Below are 12995 nucleotides of genomic sequence, written 5' to 3'. Positions count from 1 at the left end.
AACAGCATCAAATTTTTTTTTTTAAGATTTTATTTATTTGAGAGAGAGAGAGAGAGCACATGAGAGGGGGGAGGGTCAGAGGGAGAAGCAGACTCCCTGCTGAGCAGGGAGCCCGATGTGGGACTCGATCTCAGGACTCCAGGATCATGACCTGAGCCGAAGGCGGTCGCTTAACCAGCTGAACCACCCAGGCGCCCCTAAAACAGCATCAATTTATATAAATCAGAAACTTTTAATTTTCTGCATTAAAATTAGTGTTCACAATAGGGAATTGTCTTAATTGCTGTGGTACAGATTGAGTTTGATATTTGTGTATTACTGTCTTATGTGACTAAATTCCCTCTTCAAGTTAGTGTGAAAATTTAATTCACATGTATTTCACCCTTCATTTGGCTATATGCTTTTGTTCACACATTCACATGGCCTCTTTTCTTAGATAAAGATAATAAGGAACCTAAATCAGTAACTTGGCATCAGAAAACAGTGGACTTTGACCTCACTTGGTAGTATGCACTTAACAGGCTTCTCATTCTGAACATTTAGTTATAGGCCTATTAGTAGTATTTTTAGTTGGGGATGGTAAACATTTTGAAGTATATGGCCTAGCAATACTTTAATTTCCGTTTTCTCCACTAGTATAGTATAGTGGTTAAGGGTATTTGCTTTGGAAACCGATAGACCTGGGTCCAGACATTAGGTCTTTTACTTACGTAATGGTTATTTAGACTTTGGGCAGATGACTTAATCTGAGTGAATTTTCTGTGAGATGAGGATCGTAAATTTTTTTTTTAAGCTTTTATTTATTTATTTGTCAGCGAGCACAAGCAGGGGGAGTGGTAGGCAGAGCAGGCAGAGAGAGAAGCAGACATCCCGCTGAGCAAGGAGCCCGATGTGGGACTGGATCCCAGGACCCCAGGATCATGACCTGAGCCATAGGCAGATGCTTAACTGAGTGAGCCACCCAGGTGTCCTGAGGATGATCACAATTTTAATGAGAAAAGCATGGTTAATATTAAATTGTATAAAATATTTAACTATAAAATCAATCTGTTGTATAAAATCCTTGATCACGTTATAGGTGTGTAATGAATGTTAGCTAAGTTATATTCAAACCTAGTAAGCAGTGCATATTCTAGTAGACTTATTAAAAAGCAAAAGGAATTTTTTTTTTTAAAGATTTTATTTATTTATTTGAGAGAGAGAATGAGAGATAGAAAGCACGAGAAGGAAGAGGGTCAGAGGGAGAAGCAGACTCCCTGCTGAGCAGGGAGCCCGATGCGGGACTCGATCCCGGGACTCCAGGATCATGACCTGAGCCGAAGGCAGTCGCTTAACCAACTGAGCCACCCAGGCGCCCGCAAAAGGAATTTCTAAGTGAGAGATCAGAATAAAATAATAAGGGACTGAATCTGAAAATATATTCACGATACCTACATGAAGAGTAGTGGAAGAAGGGATGAAAAATTGAGATGTCCGCTCTTAACTATACATGTTACCAAATTACTTTGTGCTACAGATGGCACTATTTTAATTATAACTTTTTCTCCAAAGAATTGAGCTCATCCTCCTCCCACCATTGACTTTGTGTTTAAGGAAAAAGACTATTCATAAATCTTGGGAGATCATAAATAACAAGATAATAAAGGGATATTTAAAGTCAGTTTCTGTTAGATTACAGTTTGTGAGGATAGTGGAAAATGATGGTATGAAAATCTTAAACCAATATTTGCCTTCAGGTGTTTTCTTTTTTTTAAGATTTTATTTGAGAAAGAGGGGAGGAGAGAGAGAGAGATCCTGAGCAGGGTAAGGGACAGAGGGAGAAGCAGACTTTCTGCTCAGCAGGGAGTCTGCTATGGGATTCGATCCCAGGACTCCAGGATTATGACCTGAACCGGAGGCAGATGGTTAACCAACTGAGCCACCCAGGCACTCTGCCTCCAGATGTTTTAAACTTACATTTAAAAGAATACCTGCTTATGAGATAATAAGGTCATGTAATTTACAGAAGGAAGCACTTACTTTCTAGTTTTATTTAAGTGTTAAAGTCTTTCGCCAGTACGTAAATTTTCTCTTTTAAATAATAAGCAGTTTGGGTTTTTTCATATAGTTTACTAGTTGACAAAGTAAATGGCGAAAGTAGAGAAGGAGACATTGGATACTGTTTGAATCCAACAGCTTCAGTACTTGGAAGATTTAGGTCAGGAGAATTTGGAGAGAGAATCTGAACAAATTCTCTTACAAATGAACACGTTTGTAAGAACAGTTGACCTTTGGACAATGCAGGAGTTGGGGGCCTTAATGTCCCTTCAGTCGAAAATCCATGTATAACTTTTGACCCCCCCCAAAAAAAAACTTCTAATAGTTATTGTTGTTTGGAAGCCTTACTGTTAGCACAGGCGATTAACACATATTTTGTATATTACATGTATTATATATTCTTAAATAGAGAAAAGAAAACAGTAAGAAAACCATAAGGAATAGAAAATTGTACTTTTATTTATCGGGAAAAAAACCTGCATATAGGTGGACTTGTGCAGTTCAAACCTTGTTATTCAAGGGTCAACCGTAATATAAAGTGAATGTAAATATAAAAGACTCAAATTAAGTTTGGCAATTAGCACCCTTTACATTTATGTAATGATTGCTGTTAAGAACACATTCTCGTTTTTATTTTTATTTATTTTGAGAGAGGGAGCGTTCAAGTGGGGAGAGGGAGACAATCTAAGCCGACTCCTGAGCTCAGAGCCTGAGGAGGGGCTCTGTCCCGGGAGCCTGAGATCATGACTTGAACTGAAATCAAGAGTTGGATGCTTAACTGACTGAGCCACCCAGGCACCCCCACTTTCTTATTTTTAAATGGTCAGGCTCATTTTATTCAGGACAGTTGCACAGGACATAAGTTAGTCTGTCACAATTTTTCTCATTTTCCATAATGTTAAATCAGCCTAAAATTTGATACAATATTGAAATATAATTGGAAGCGTATTGGGGATAGTATTTGACTTTTTTGGACATTTTTTTTAGTATTTTTTTTAAAAAACTTTTCACAGTAACTCTGTGACAGGAACTTTTGTTTTTCACTTTATAGATGAGAGAGTTCATAAGATTGGAGCAAGATTCTATAAATTTGGTACACAGTACATGTTCTTAACCTGTACTCTAATATTTGAATATGAATGCCTGATCAATGCATTAGCACCATGTCTGCTGCTTTTCCCTCTCAAACCCTATCATCTTCCTTTAGGTACCTTTATCATCTTTTACTTTGCTGCTTAGTCTTCTATGATTTATTTCTTATGCTTCACCTTTCTTCTTCTTTTTTTTTTTTTAAGTACACTTCACACCTAACGTGGGGCTTGAACTCATGACTCTGAGATCAAGAGTTGCATGCTCTACTGACTGAGCCAGTCAGGCGTCCCTTCACGTTCTTTTTTTATAGAGTGTTCTATCTTTGCACTGAAGGCCTTTTTGAGGAAGAAGCCAGAATATTTCTTGCTCTAGATGTCTAAGAATCCAAATTTAGGAAAATGAATTTTGTAGTCAGGAACTATGTTGAGGCTTAAAGATAATATACCTGTTTTGCTTATCTATTCTCTTTCTCTTTGACTTTTAATTTTGATTGTTTATGCACAAAATATTTTTTTTTTCCTCGAACCTTCAGCCTTCCATGTGGGATCATTTTCCTTCTGCCTGCGGTACATTGTTTAGGATTTCCTTTAGTAGGGATCTTTTCTTAGTGGTTGGTCTTTGAACAAAAGTTTCACTTCTTCCCTCTGCCATGTATGGTTTTTTTCAAGTCCTGTTTATAATCCAAGATTTTGTAAGGTTGATTAGTCTCATCCTCAGCTGTTAGGTTCCTTTGTGGATACGCTAAAGTTTTTTTCTTTCTTTCTTTCTCTAGAAGTGTGGGGTTGATACCATCTCTTGCAGATGACCCTTTTCCTGTTGTATTTGTTTTCTTCCCTCATTATAGTAATTTTAACATAAGGACCTACTATAAGGTAAAGAAGATAAATGTGTGCTTAATGGGCCATATTGAACTGGAAGTGCTTATCAGTCATGTTTGAATTTCTTTAATTGTGGTGTACTGATAGAAATGTCCTCTGCTTCAATACTTGAATTTCTCTGAGACCTTGCAAACTTAATACCGTTTGCATTTCCCAGCACATTCATTCCAGATTCCTGACTTTCATTTAGAATTTGGATACCAGGCTGTTAAGAATTTCTCTTAAATTTGAATTTTAAGAATTGCTAATTTATCTTTTTTTTTTTTACAATTTTATTCACGCTGTCATCATCTGTTTACCAGAAGTAATAATTGCAAAACTTAAATTGTTTAGTGCTATTTCTAGCATTCTGCTTTCACCTGTGTTTGAGATCTTTATCCTTATTTTTGTTTTGTTGACTTAATTTGTATGTTCTTTAGAAAAGCTGTATATTGCTTATTTAATTTCTGTGTTGTGTGCCTGAAGATTTCTTTCTTAGCCTTTATTTCTTAGGTCTTTTAAGGCCTCCAAGAAGTTGGAATGTTTGCCTTAGTAGGTGAGCCATATGTTTAACCTGTGCAAAGATTGCTGTTTGCTCTAGGTCCTTGTTCTTTTGTACTTCACCATTAAAATAAATGAAGCATCGTACCAGCTGTATATTTTGAGGAGTTTGAAGCCTCCGATAAACTTTGAGAGTACCTTCATGTCCCTCCAAATCCTTGTGTAGTTTAGTTTTTGAGATGATTTAGTAGAAAGTTTGGTTTAGTTTTTTGAGGTTGGGCATCCTCACAAACATGTAGGCAACTCATTATGCTAATTTTGATTTAGATTTTCTAAGCTTTCTCCCCTTAAGTTCATTTCTTTTACTCTAAGCTCTCCAACTGAAACTGATACGTTGAGAATTTTTGTAAGGGAGGAAACACTTCACCACAGTAATTGTGAACATGCTCACGTGTAACACCTACACTAACTAAACTCTAGGGGTATACATAAACTAAACTGTGGGCAGTTTTTCATATTTTAACAACTGCAGTTTTCTTGAGAAAAACGCTTTGAGTTAGCAGCTATTCAAAGTACTATCTTGAGAAGGATTGAATTCATTGCCCCGTAACTTTTGCATAATGCCTTCATTGTAGTTAGATGGCCAATAAATATTTGAATGACTTGGTATTGTGAAAATAGAATTCTATTTTCTGTTAGTCATAACTTTAGTAGAAATTTAGAAATAGAGGGACTGTAGTTTCTTGTTTATTGGTAATAACTATATAAGTGAGATAAGAATGAGAAGGAATTAGGGAAAATGTCTTTTTAAAATGGAAAAGGCAAAAATATAATGTACTTTTATCTTCCAAGTCTTAGGCACGACTAGGGTGAAATTTGCATTTCAAAAATAAAAATATGTTAGAGTGTAGATTAACCTTGATTTGGTCATAGTTAATATTCTAGGCCACTGTTGAGCTGAAATCATCTGTATTACTTGACATTGCTCAGTTCTTGCTATATTCTGTTTGATTATGTTGTAGCTTTTATTTCTGAAGCAGGAATATAGCTCATACTTATTTAGCTTAATTATTTTACCCAGGAAGCAGCTATTATTTTTAAATATAATCAAGGTTTGGAATATGCTGTATTTTGGGTGATTTAATTTTATGCTAAAATTTAAGCTGTGTGTAACTCTTGCTTGTGCTTTATTTATGCAGAATATCCTCCGAATCCTAAATCTAGAGCTCCAAGGATGCTGGTCATTAAGAAAGGTAATACAAAAGACTTACAGCTATCTGGATTCCCAGTGGTAGGAAATCTTCAATCACAACCAGTTAAGAACGGGACTGGTCCAAGTGTTTATAAAGGCTTAGTCCCTAAACCTGCTGCTCCACCTACAAAAGTAAGTTCTAAATTGTTAAAATGCAAGTTTTAAGTTGGTACTAATTTGAGTTACTTAGGAAAAGAATGTTAAAAATTTTACACCAAAGTGAGAGCGTTGTTGGTGGGGCACTGACTTTTAAGTGGGAAGAGTTGGCTCATTGTGTGTCATTAATTTTAGTTACCTTTTAAATGGTGTGTTTGTCCATGTATATGTTTTCTTGTTTCACTAGTAGTAAATGGAATCTAAAATTTCGTTTTGCCAGATGTATCTATGATATATATGCTTAATAATATATAGTGTTGTTTCCTTGGTGTTCAGTTTTATGTTTTTGGAGCTCCTGCTTGTGTTTTTTGATAAAGCAAAGCTAACTTTAGGTTGATAAAACTTTGAAAAAATAGCATTGCAGCCAGATGTTTTTATCTGAATGCCAGCCTTTGATTTTATTTGTAGGAAAAGATAAAAGAGAAATATGTAGGAATGATTAAGATGTAATACAAAAATAATTGCTTTATGAGTTGCATGTAGCCATTTTTATTTTATAGGGTTCACTTTGTTATTCTCCGTATAATCTGTTTTTGAAACACATTAATGTTTGTATGTTTTTCTTTAGCCTACACAATGGAAAAGCCAAACTAAAGAAAATAAAGTTGGGACTTCTTTCCCTCATGAGTCTACATATGGTGTTGGCAACTTCAATGCTTTTAAATCAACTGCCAAGAATTTTAGTCCATCAACAACTTCAGTGAAAGAGGTATGTCATCTGGAATTATTCCTGAGGAATGCAGCATATTTTAATCATGATAATTTAATTAACAGGCTGAAGGCATAGATTCATTAAATGAATATATTAAAATGAGGTATTTCCGTTCTTTCGGAAGACTTGCTTGAGATACTTTGATCTTTGCTAATCATTTTTGCACTTTTAAGTAGGAATAATTTAAATATTTTTAAACAAAATTCCCAAGTATCCTAAAATGTAGAGAAAATAATACAATGAAATGCCCACTTAATCAGCCACAAGTACAAATTTTTAAAAGAATTATGACAATTGCAATTTTGACATTTGTGATAGTTATGCTATGCTGTAAGATTGAACCTTGACTAAAAATGAGGATTTATATCATATAATCTTTTGGGGATTATAGACATTTTATCAGTGTTAACACTCAAGGGGCCAGAGAGGGGAGGAGGAAGAGAAAGATGAATATTGTCATTTTATGGACTTTGAATGCCTGGTAGCTTAAGTATCTCTGTCATTTGACCAAGTTTCTGAAGCTTCTAGACCAGGGAGTTCCCTGATTACTTCAGGGTCAAAAGACATTTGTTTCTATGTTGCTACACTTGAAATTGCCCTGTGTACTGTACTGGAACATCATAGCCCCTCATTTACTGTTTTTTAGTAAACCAGTAAATTTAGAAATTTAGAACTGGGATCAGAGGACCAGCATTCTCAGCTGGTAATAGTGGCTTAGATTCCTTATGGTCTGTAGACATTATTGCCAACAGTTTGGCATTATGGTAGTTTTCCTTGGCTAAAAATCCTGTGACACAGAGTTTTTAACATTCTGTTTTCTGTTGTATTCCACTGTCAAAGCACCAAAAACAAAGGGGCTCTAGTACATTTCCCTCCCCATCTCCCTCCTGCTCTGCCACAAACATTTTCCTTGGTGAAATCCTACCTGATAAACTCCCTGTGTATCTGTTTGTAAATAATTATAAAAAGATTTTATTGGAGTTGTTTAAATTAGAGCCTTAGAACTCTGTCGTATATGTATTACAGGCATATTTAAATAGGTTTACGATCTGTTTTATGAAATTATATTTAAGCTCTCAATTTAGAACAGTAGTTGTTAGTAGTGTCAGACCTTAATTGTTTTATGGAATAAGAAAAAGAATTTTACTCATTCAGTGGGATAAATAAAACAAGGAGAGAGGAAAATAAGACTTCAAAATCAATTTTGTATTGTGAATAGGGTGAAATAGGAAGTTGTGGTAGTTAACTTTATATTGATTCTGTCTACGTATTTATTAATATTTCTGAATTTTTTTCTTAGTGTAATCGCTCAAATTCCTCTTCACCTGTTGACAAACTTAATCAGCAGCCTCGTCTAACCAAACTGACACGTATGCGCACTGATAAGAAGAGTGAATTTTTGAAAGCATTGAAAAGGGACAGAGTAGAAGAGGAACATGAAGATGAAAGTCATGCTGGCTCAGAGAAGGTAACTCTTGGTTTGACATTAACATATCATTGAAATATTTGGGCAGATACCATTTAAGACCTTTGAATAAACTTTAATCAAAATAGTCATCTCTGTTAAAAAAAAAAAAAAGTCATCTCCCTGAAAGCAAGACTAGTTTACTCTTTGTATAAATTTTTATCATTCTGTTGTTCTATGCAAAATGATGTTTTCTTCTCTGTTGTCCCGTCTTGCCTACTTTCATCCTTTTGATGGCGTTTGTTGAATAAATGTGAAGACATAGAGTCAGAAGGCCGTGGGTATCCTTCACAGCTTAATTTTATACCTTCTGAGAAGGTCTCCTGAATTTAATGATTATAATACTTAGTTACTATGTGGAAATCTAACCAGAATCTATTTAAAGTTTTCAACAGCTATATTCTCTAACTCATTCTTTTTTTTTTTTTTTAACTCCCTAAAAATCAGGATGAGGATTCATTTAATTTGCATAACAGCAATAGTACTCACCAAGAAAGGGATATAAACCGAAACTTTGATGAAAATGAAATTCCACAGGAGAATGGCAATGCCTCAGTAATTTCTCAGCAGATCATTCGGTCTTCAACCTTCCCACAAACCGATGTTCTTTCCAGTTCACTTGAGGCAGAACACAGGTTAGTATTTATTTTTACATTTTTTTCTCTGCATGTTTTACATCCAGGATTTTAATATTAGTATAGAAATGTGATTTAACAGTTTTATTGAGCTGTTTACCACAAATTTCCCCTATTTTAAGTGTTCAGTTAATGATTTTTGGTATATTGAGAGCTGTGCAACTGTCTTCACATTCTGATTTTACATTTCTATCTCCCTTAAAAGAAACCTTGTGCTCATTTGCATTTATTTCTCCATTTTCCTCTATGTCTTAGGTAACTACTAATCTGTTTTCTTTATAGACTTGCCTTTGCTGGATATTTTATATACATAGAATCATATATTGGTGTTTTATGTCTGGCTTCTTTCACTTAGCATAATGCTTTCAAGATTCATGTTGTAGAGTGTGTCACACCTTGTGTATCGTTATTAACAGTACACTGTATGGCTCTTTCACATTTTGTTCATCAGTTTTGATGGGTATTGAGTTTGTATTTGGTGAGTATTCTGGATAATGCTACTGTAGGAACATTCATGTCTAACTTTTTGTATGGACATGTTTTTCGTTCTTTTGGTGGGTGGATATCAGGAGTGGAATTGCTAGGACATATAAGCTTAACAGTTTGAGACTGCCAAACTATTTTCCAAAATGACAGTACCATTTTACATTCTCATCAACAATATATGAAGCTTCCAGTTTCTGCATATTTTCACCAACACCTTTTACCATCTGTCTTTGATTTAGCCATTCTAATGGATATAAAGTATCTTTTTGTGGTTTTTAATAATGCATTTCACTTAAAAATCAGTGTTGACCGTGTTGAGTATCTTTTCAAGTACTTGTTAGCCATTTGTATGTCTTCTGTGGAGAAATACCTGTTGAAATTCGTTGCCCATTATTAAATTGTATTATTTGTCTTACTGAATTGTATAAGAGTTCTGTATATATTTTTTAATATAAGTCCATAATCATAATTTGCAGATATTTTTTCCCATTCTGAGTTGTTTTTTCATTTTTTCAGTGGTGCCCTTTGAAATATAAAAACTTTAAATTTGGTGAAGTCATTTTATCAGTTTTTTTCCCCTTTATTCCTTTTTGCACGTTTTGTTCATGGTGTGAGGTATAGGGGTCCAAATTAATCCTCTTCCATGTGGATATACAATTGTCTCAATATGTGATTTTTTTTTTTTTTGCAAACTTTGAAGAGCGCTTTGTGCTTCCATTATTACAGTCTTTAAACAGTTTTTAAATAGGGAACTCTTAAGTTTAAGAATTGAAGAGTATTGAAGTCTAGAGTGACCTTTTATGTTTTCTTCTAGGATTGTAGAGGTAAGAGCAGGTATTTTGTAGAAATAACCCTTCATGTGATCTTAAAATAAACCACAGGGTTCAGCATTAGTAAATGAAGGACTTAAGGACTTCTGTTTAATTCCTTTTGATTTTGTTGTTGTTGTTTTAATTAAGCAGACTTTTATTGAAGCTTAAATTGTGGTACAGAGATACACTTAAGCTGATTTAACTCAAACACCATGAAGGGAGAAATTACGGCACCAAAACTTACGCTCTCTACCATATATACTAGTATTAATTTTCTTTTTTTCTATTGAAGATCTTATTTATTTGAGAGGGGGAGAGAGAGTATGAGCTGGAAGAGGGGCAGAGGGAGAGAGAGAAGCAGACTCCCCTTTAAGCAGGGAGCCCTATGTGGGGGCTTAATCCCAGGATCCTAAGATCCTGACCTGAGCTGAAGGTGGATGCTTAACCGACTGAGCCACCTAGATGCCCTTATAGTTTTCATTTTTATAGGCTTTATTCCATACATATTTATGCAGTTTTTCAGTGTAACTGCTGAAGCAATAAAATATACAGTTATATTATCATACATTACCCTGTAATTGCTTTGTGTAAACTGAATTGTTTTTCCATTAAAAATTTTTACCTCCTGAGATGCCTGGGTCCTCGAGTCCTATTTAGCATCCACCTTCGCCTCGGGTCATGATCCCAGGGCCCTGGGATCGAGTCCCATGTCGGCTCCTTGCTCAGGGGGGAGCCTGCTTCTCCCTCTGCCTGCCGCTCCCCCTGTTTGTGTTCTCTCTCTCTGATAAATAAATAAAATCTTAAAAAAAATTTTTTTTAAACATCCTTTAGGACCAGGCTCAGTGTGGAGTGATACTTCTTAACAGCCTGGGTGGTTGACTTGACTTTCTGTTTAGTTTCATGCCATTTCTCTTAGAACTTCATTTAATTCTAAGACAGTGGGGACATAGGCTTATACCCACTGGGGAATAACTTTTAAAAATTTATATTAAAGACCCCTTTAAGTCTTTGTCTTTCTGACCCAATTCATACATTATTCTTTATCTCCATGATGGTTTTTGTCGCTCTTTACCAGATCATGTCTTGCTCTTTTTAGATGTGGCTATAACTATTGTATATGAGAATATAGGCATTTGTTTTAATTTTGTAATCCTCCTATACCAACTTGGACTTCCTTTTACCTAAAATAATTTATTGGGTGGATGATAAATGTGAATGCCCATTTGATGAGAGTTAATTTAACTAAATTAATTTTAAGCTAACTTAACTAGGTAATATCTTTAAATTTACTTGTTTGGGCAAACTGTATTTTGTTACTATGCATTTAGTATGAATGGATCAGTAACCACACTTTATTCCCACCCAAAGGGTAGGATTCCCTTTACCTCATGATACAGTTTATGACTTGTGACTCTGATCATAGGCCAAGTAATGGTTGCAGTGTCATACGTGCAGAAACTCCTATTTGAAAAGATAGGTGTATGTAGACATTTCAGTATTTTTTCCCATTCTAGTAGAAATATTGTATACCTCCTTTGAAGCTACTATTCTGTAGTATGGATATAATTCATGAAACTATTTACCTACTGATCAGGGATCTCCTTCCCTGTGTTTCTTTTTTACAAGTAGTGCTCATGTGAGGCATCTGGGTACCTCAGTTAGTTCAGTGTCTGACTCTTGATTTTGGCTCAGGTCATGATCTCAGGGTCGTGAGATCAAGCCACTTGTCGCATTCTGTGGTCAGCATGGAGTTTGCTCAAGATTCTTTCTCTCCCCCTGCCCCTCCCCCTGCTTTCACTCTTTTTCTCTTTCAAAGTAAATAAATAAAATCTTAAAAGTGCCCATGTGAATATCCTTGTATTTATATCCTTAAACATTTGTGTAAGTGTGTATAAAACAGACTACTGGGAATGAAGTTGATTGGTCAAATCGCACACATAATTAATCAGATTCTGCCCCGTTAGTACCCAAAGATGTTTTTCCAGTTCCCATTCTCACCAGTAGTCATTTAAATATTTCTAGTCAGGCAGTTGATAGAAGAGAACAAGTCTTGTGCAGAGAAAGTGTACAAAGCATATGTTCTAATGATAGTAAAAGATGAATTCTTTTTTAGGGAGATACAGCATAGGCAATAAAAGAATAAAGATAATTATTTACTTGTAGAAACTGTTAAGGCTGTAGTAAAAGTTGAAACTTAATAGTAGAGTCAAAACTTCAGTACCTTTTTTTTAATTTGCCTTCAATATTTTGTGGCAAAAGAAGGTTGAGCCACAGTTACTTAGAAAATATTCTTATAACCCCAGTACCTACAATGAATGATTTAATGTTATTATTTCTTCATCTGCAGACATAGTGTAGAAAGCATTTTGGTGGTTTCTTCTTTGGTTCTTGAAGATGCAGGGAAGAGAGACTTGACTTTCCATACCTTGACAGAGTTTGGTCCTCTGCTGACGAGTAACATGAGAAAATTGAGAGAATAGGATTTAGGAACTAAGCCAAATAGAGCAAGAAGAGGAGATCCAGAATTGGAATAAACTCTAGGATGGTTGGTGGGGAACCCATGCTGCATAAAGAGATTATCAGTGATGACTACCTTAATGAATATTTCATTATATATGTCTGTTTTGTTCTGTATATTATTTTGTGGAAATGTTGCATTTGCTAAAAAGGATCCCAAGTCAATAAAAAGAGGAAGTAAATGTGTTACTACTTGGGAACCATTTTAATTTAAATTTCTTAGCTTGAGTTTTCTTTCTGCTTTGTATAGTGTATGTTTCTAGGTGTTCTACAGATACATATTAATACTTTTTTTTTTTTGAGGTAACAAAGTTAATGTCTTCTTTTAGATTTTAGGTTTTATTTCTCTGAAAATGGAGTGATATTTCTTTTCCCTGGCTTCAGATTTCTTGTAAACTTTGTGATTCTTAAGTTACGTGCATATTAAGTACTTGCATAGGTTGAATTTAACAAATCAGGTGTCAGTGATACAG

General features: G+C 35.0%; 1 protein-coding gene across 4 annotated transcripts in view; it reads left to right on the top strand.

Annotated features, from left to right (window-relative positions):
* GPBP1 (GC-rich promoter binding protein 1) overlaps positions 1-12995 on the top strand; it is a 69236-nt gene that overhangs the window by 48601 nt on the left and 7640 nt on the right. For all 4 annotated transcript variants that reach the window (XM_025892318.2, XM_025892319.2, XM_025892317.2 and 1 more), the window contains 4 exons: positions 5687-5871; positions 6464-6604; positions 7908-8075; positions 8520-8707. In XM_025892318.2, the coding sequence (XP_025748103.1) occupies positions 5687-5871; positions 6464-6604; positions 7908-8075; positions 8520-8707 (682 nt within the window). The remainder of the gene's footprint in view (positions 1-5686; positions 5872-6463; positions 6605-7907; positions 8076-8519; positions 8708-12995) is intronic.

The sequence above is a fragment of the Callorhinus ursinus genome, unplaced genomic scaffold, assembly GCF_003265705.2.
Source record: "Callorhinus ursinus isolate GAN/ISIS: 27379988/994484 unplaced genomic scaffold, GSC_fseal_2.0 scaffold23, whole genome shotgun sequence".
In the NCBI taxonomy this organism is placed as follows: domain Eukaryota; kingdom Metazoa; phylum Chordata; class Mammalia; order Carnivora; family Otariidae; genus Callorhinus; species Callorhinus ursinus.
This window is presented reverse-complemented; position numbering and strand designations above follow the sequence as displayed.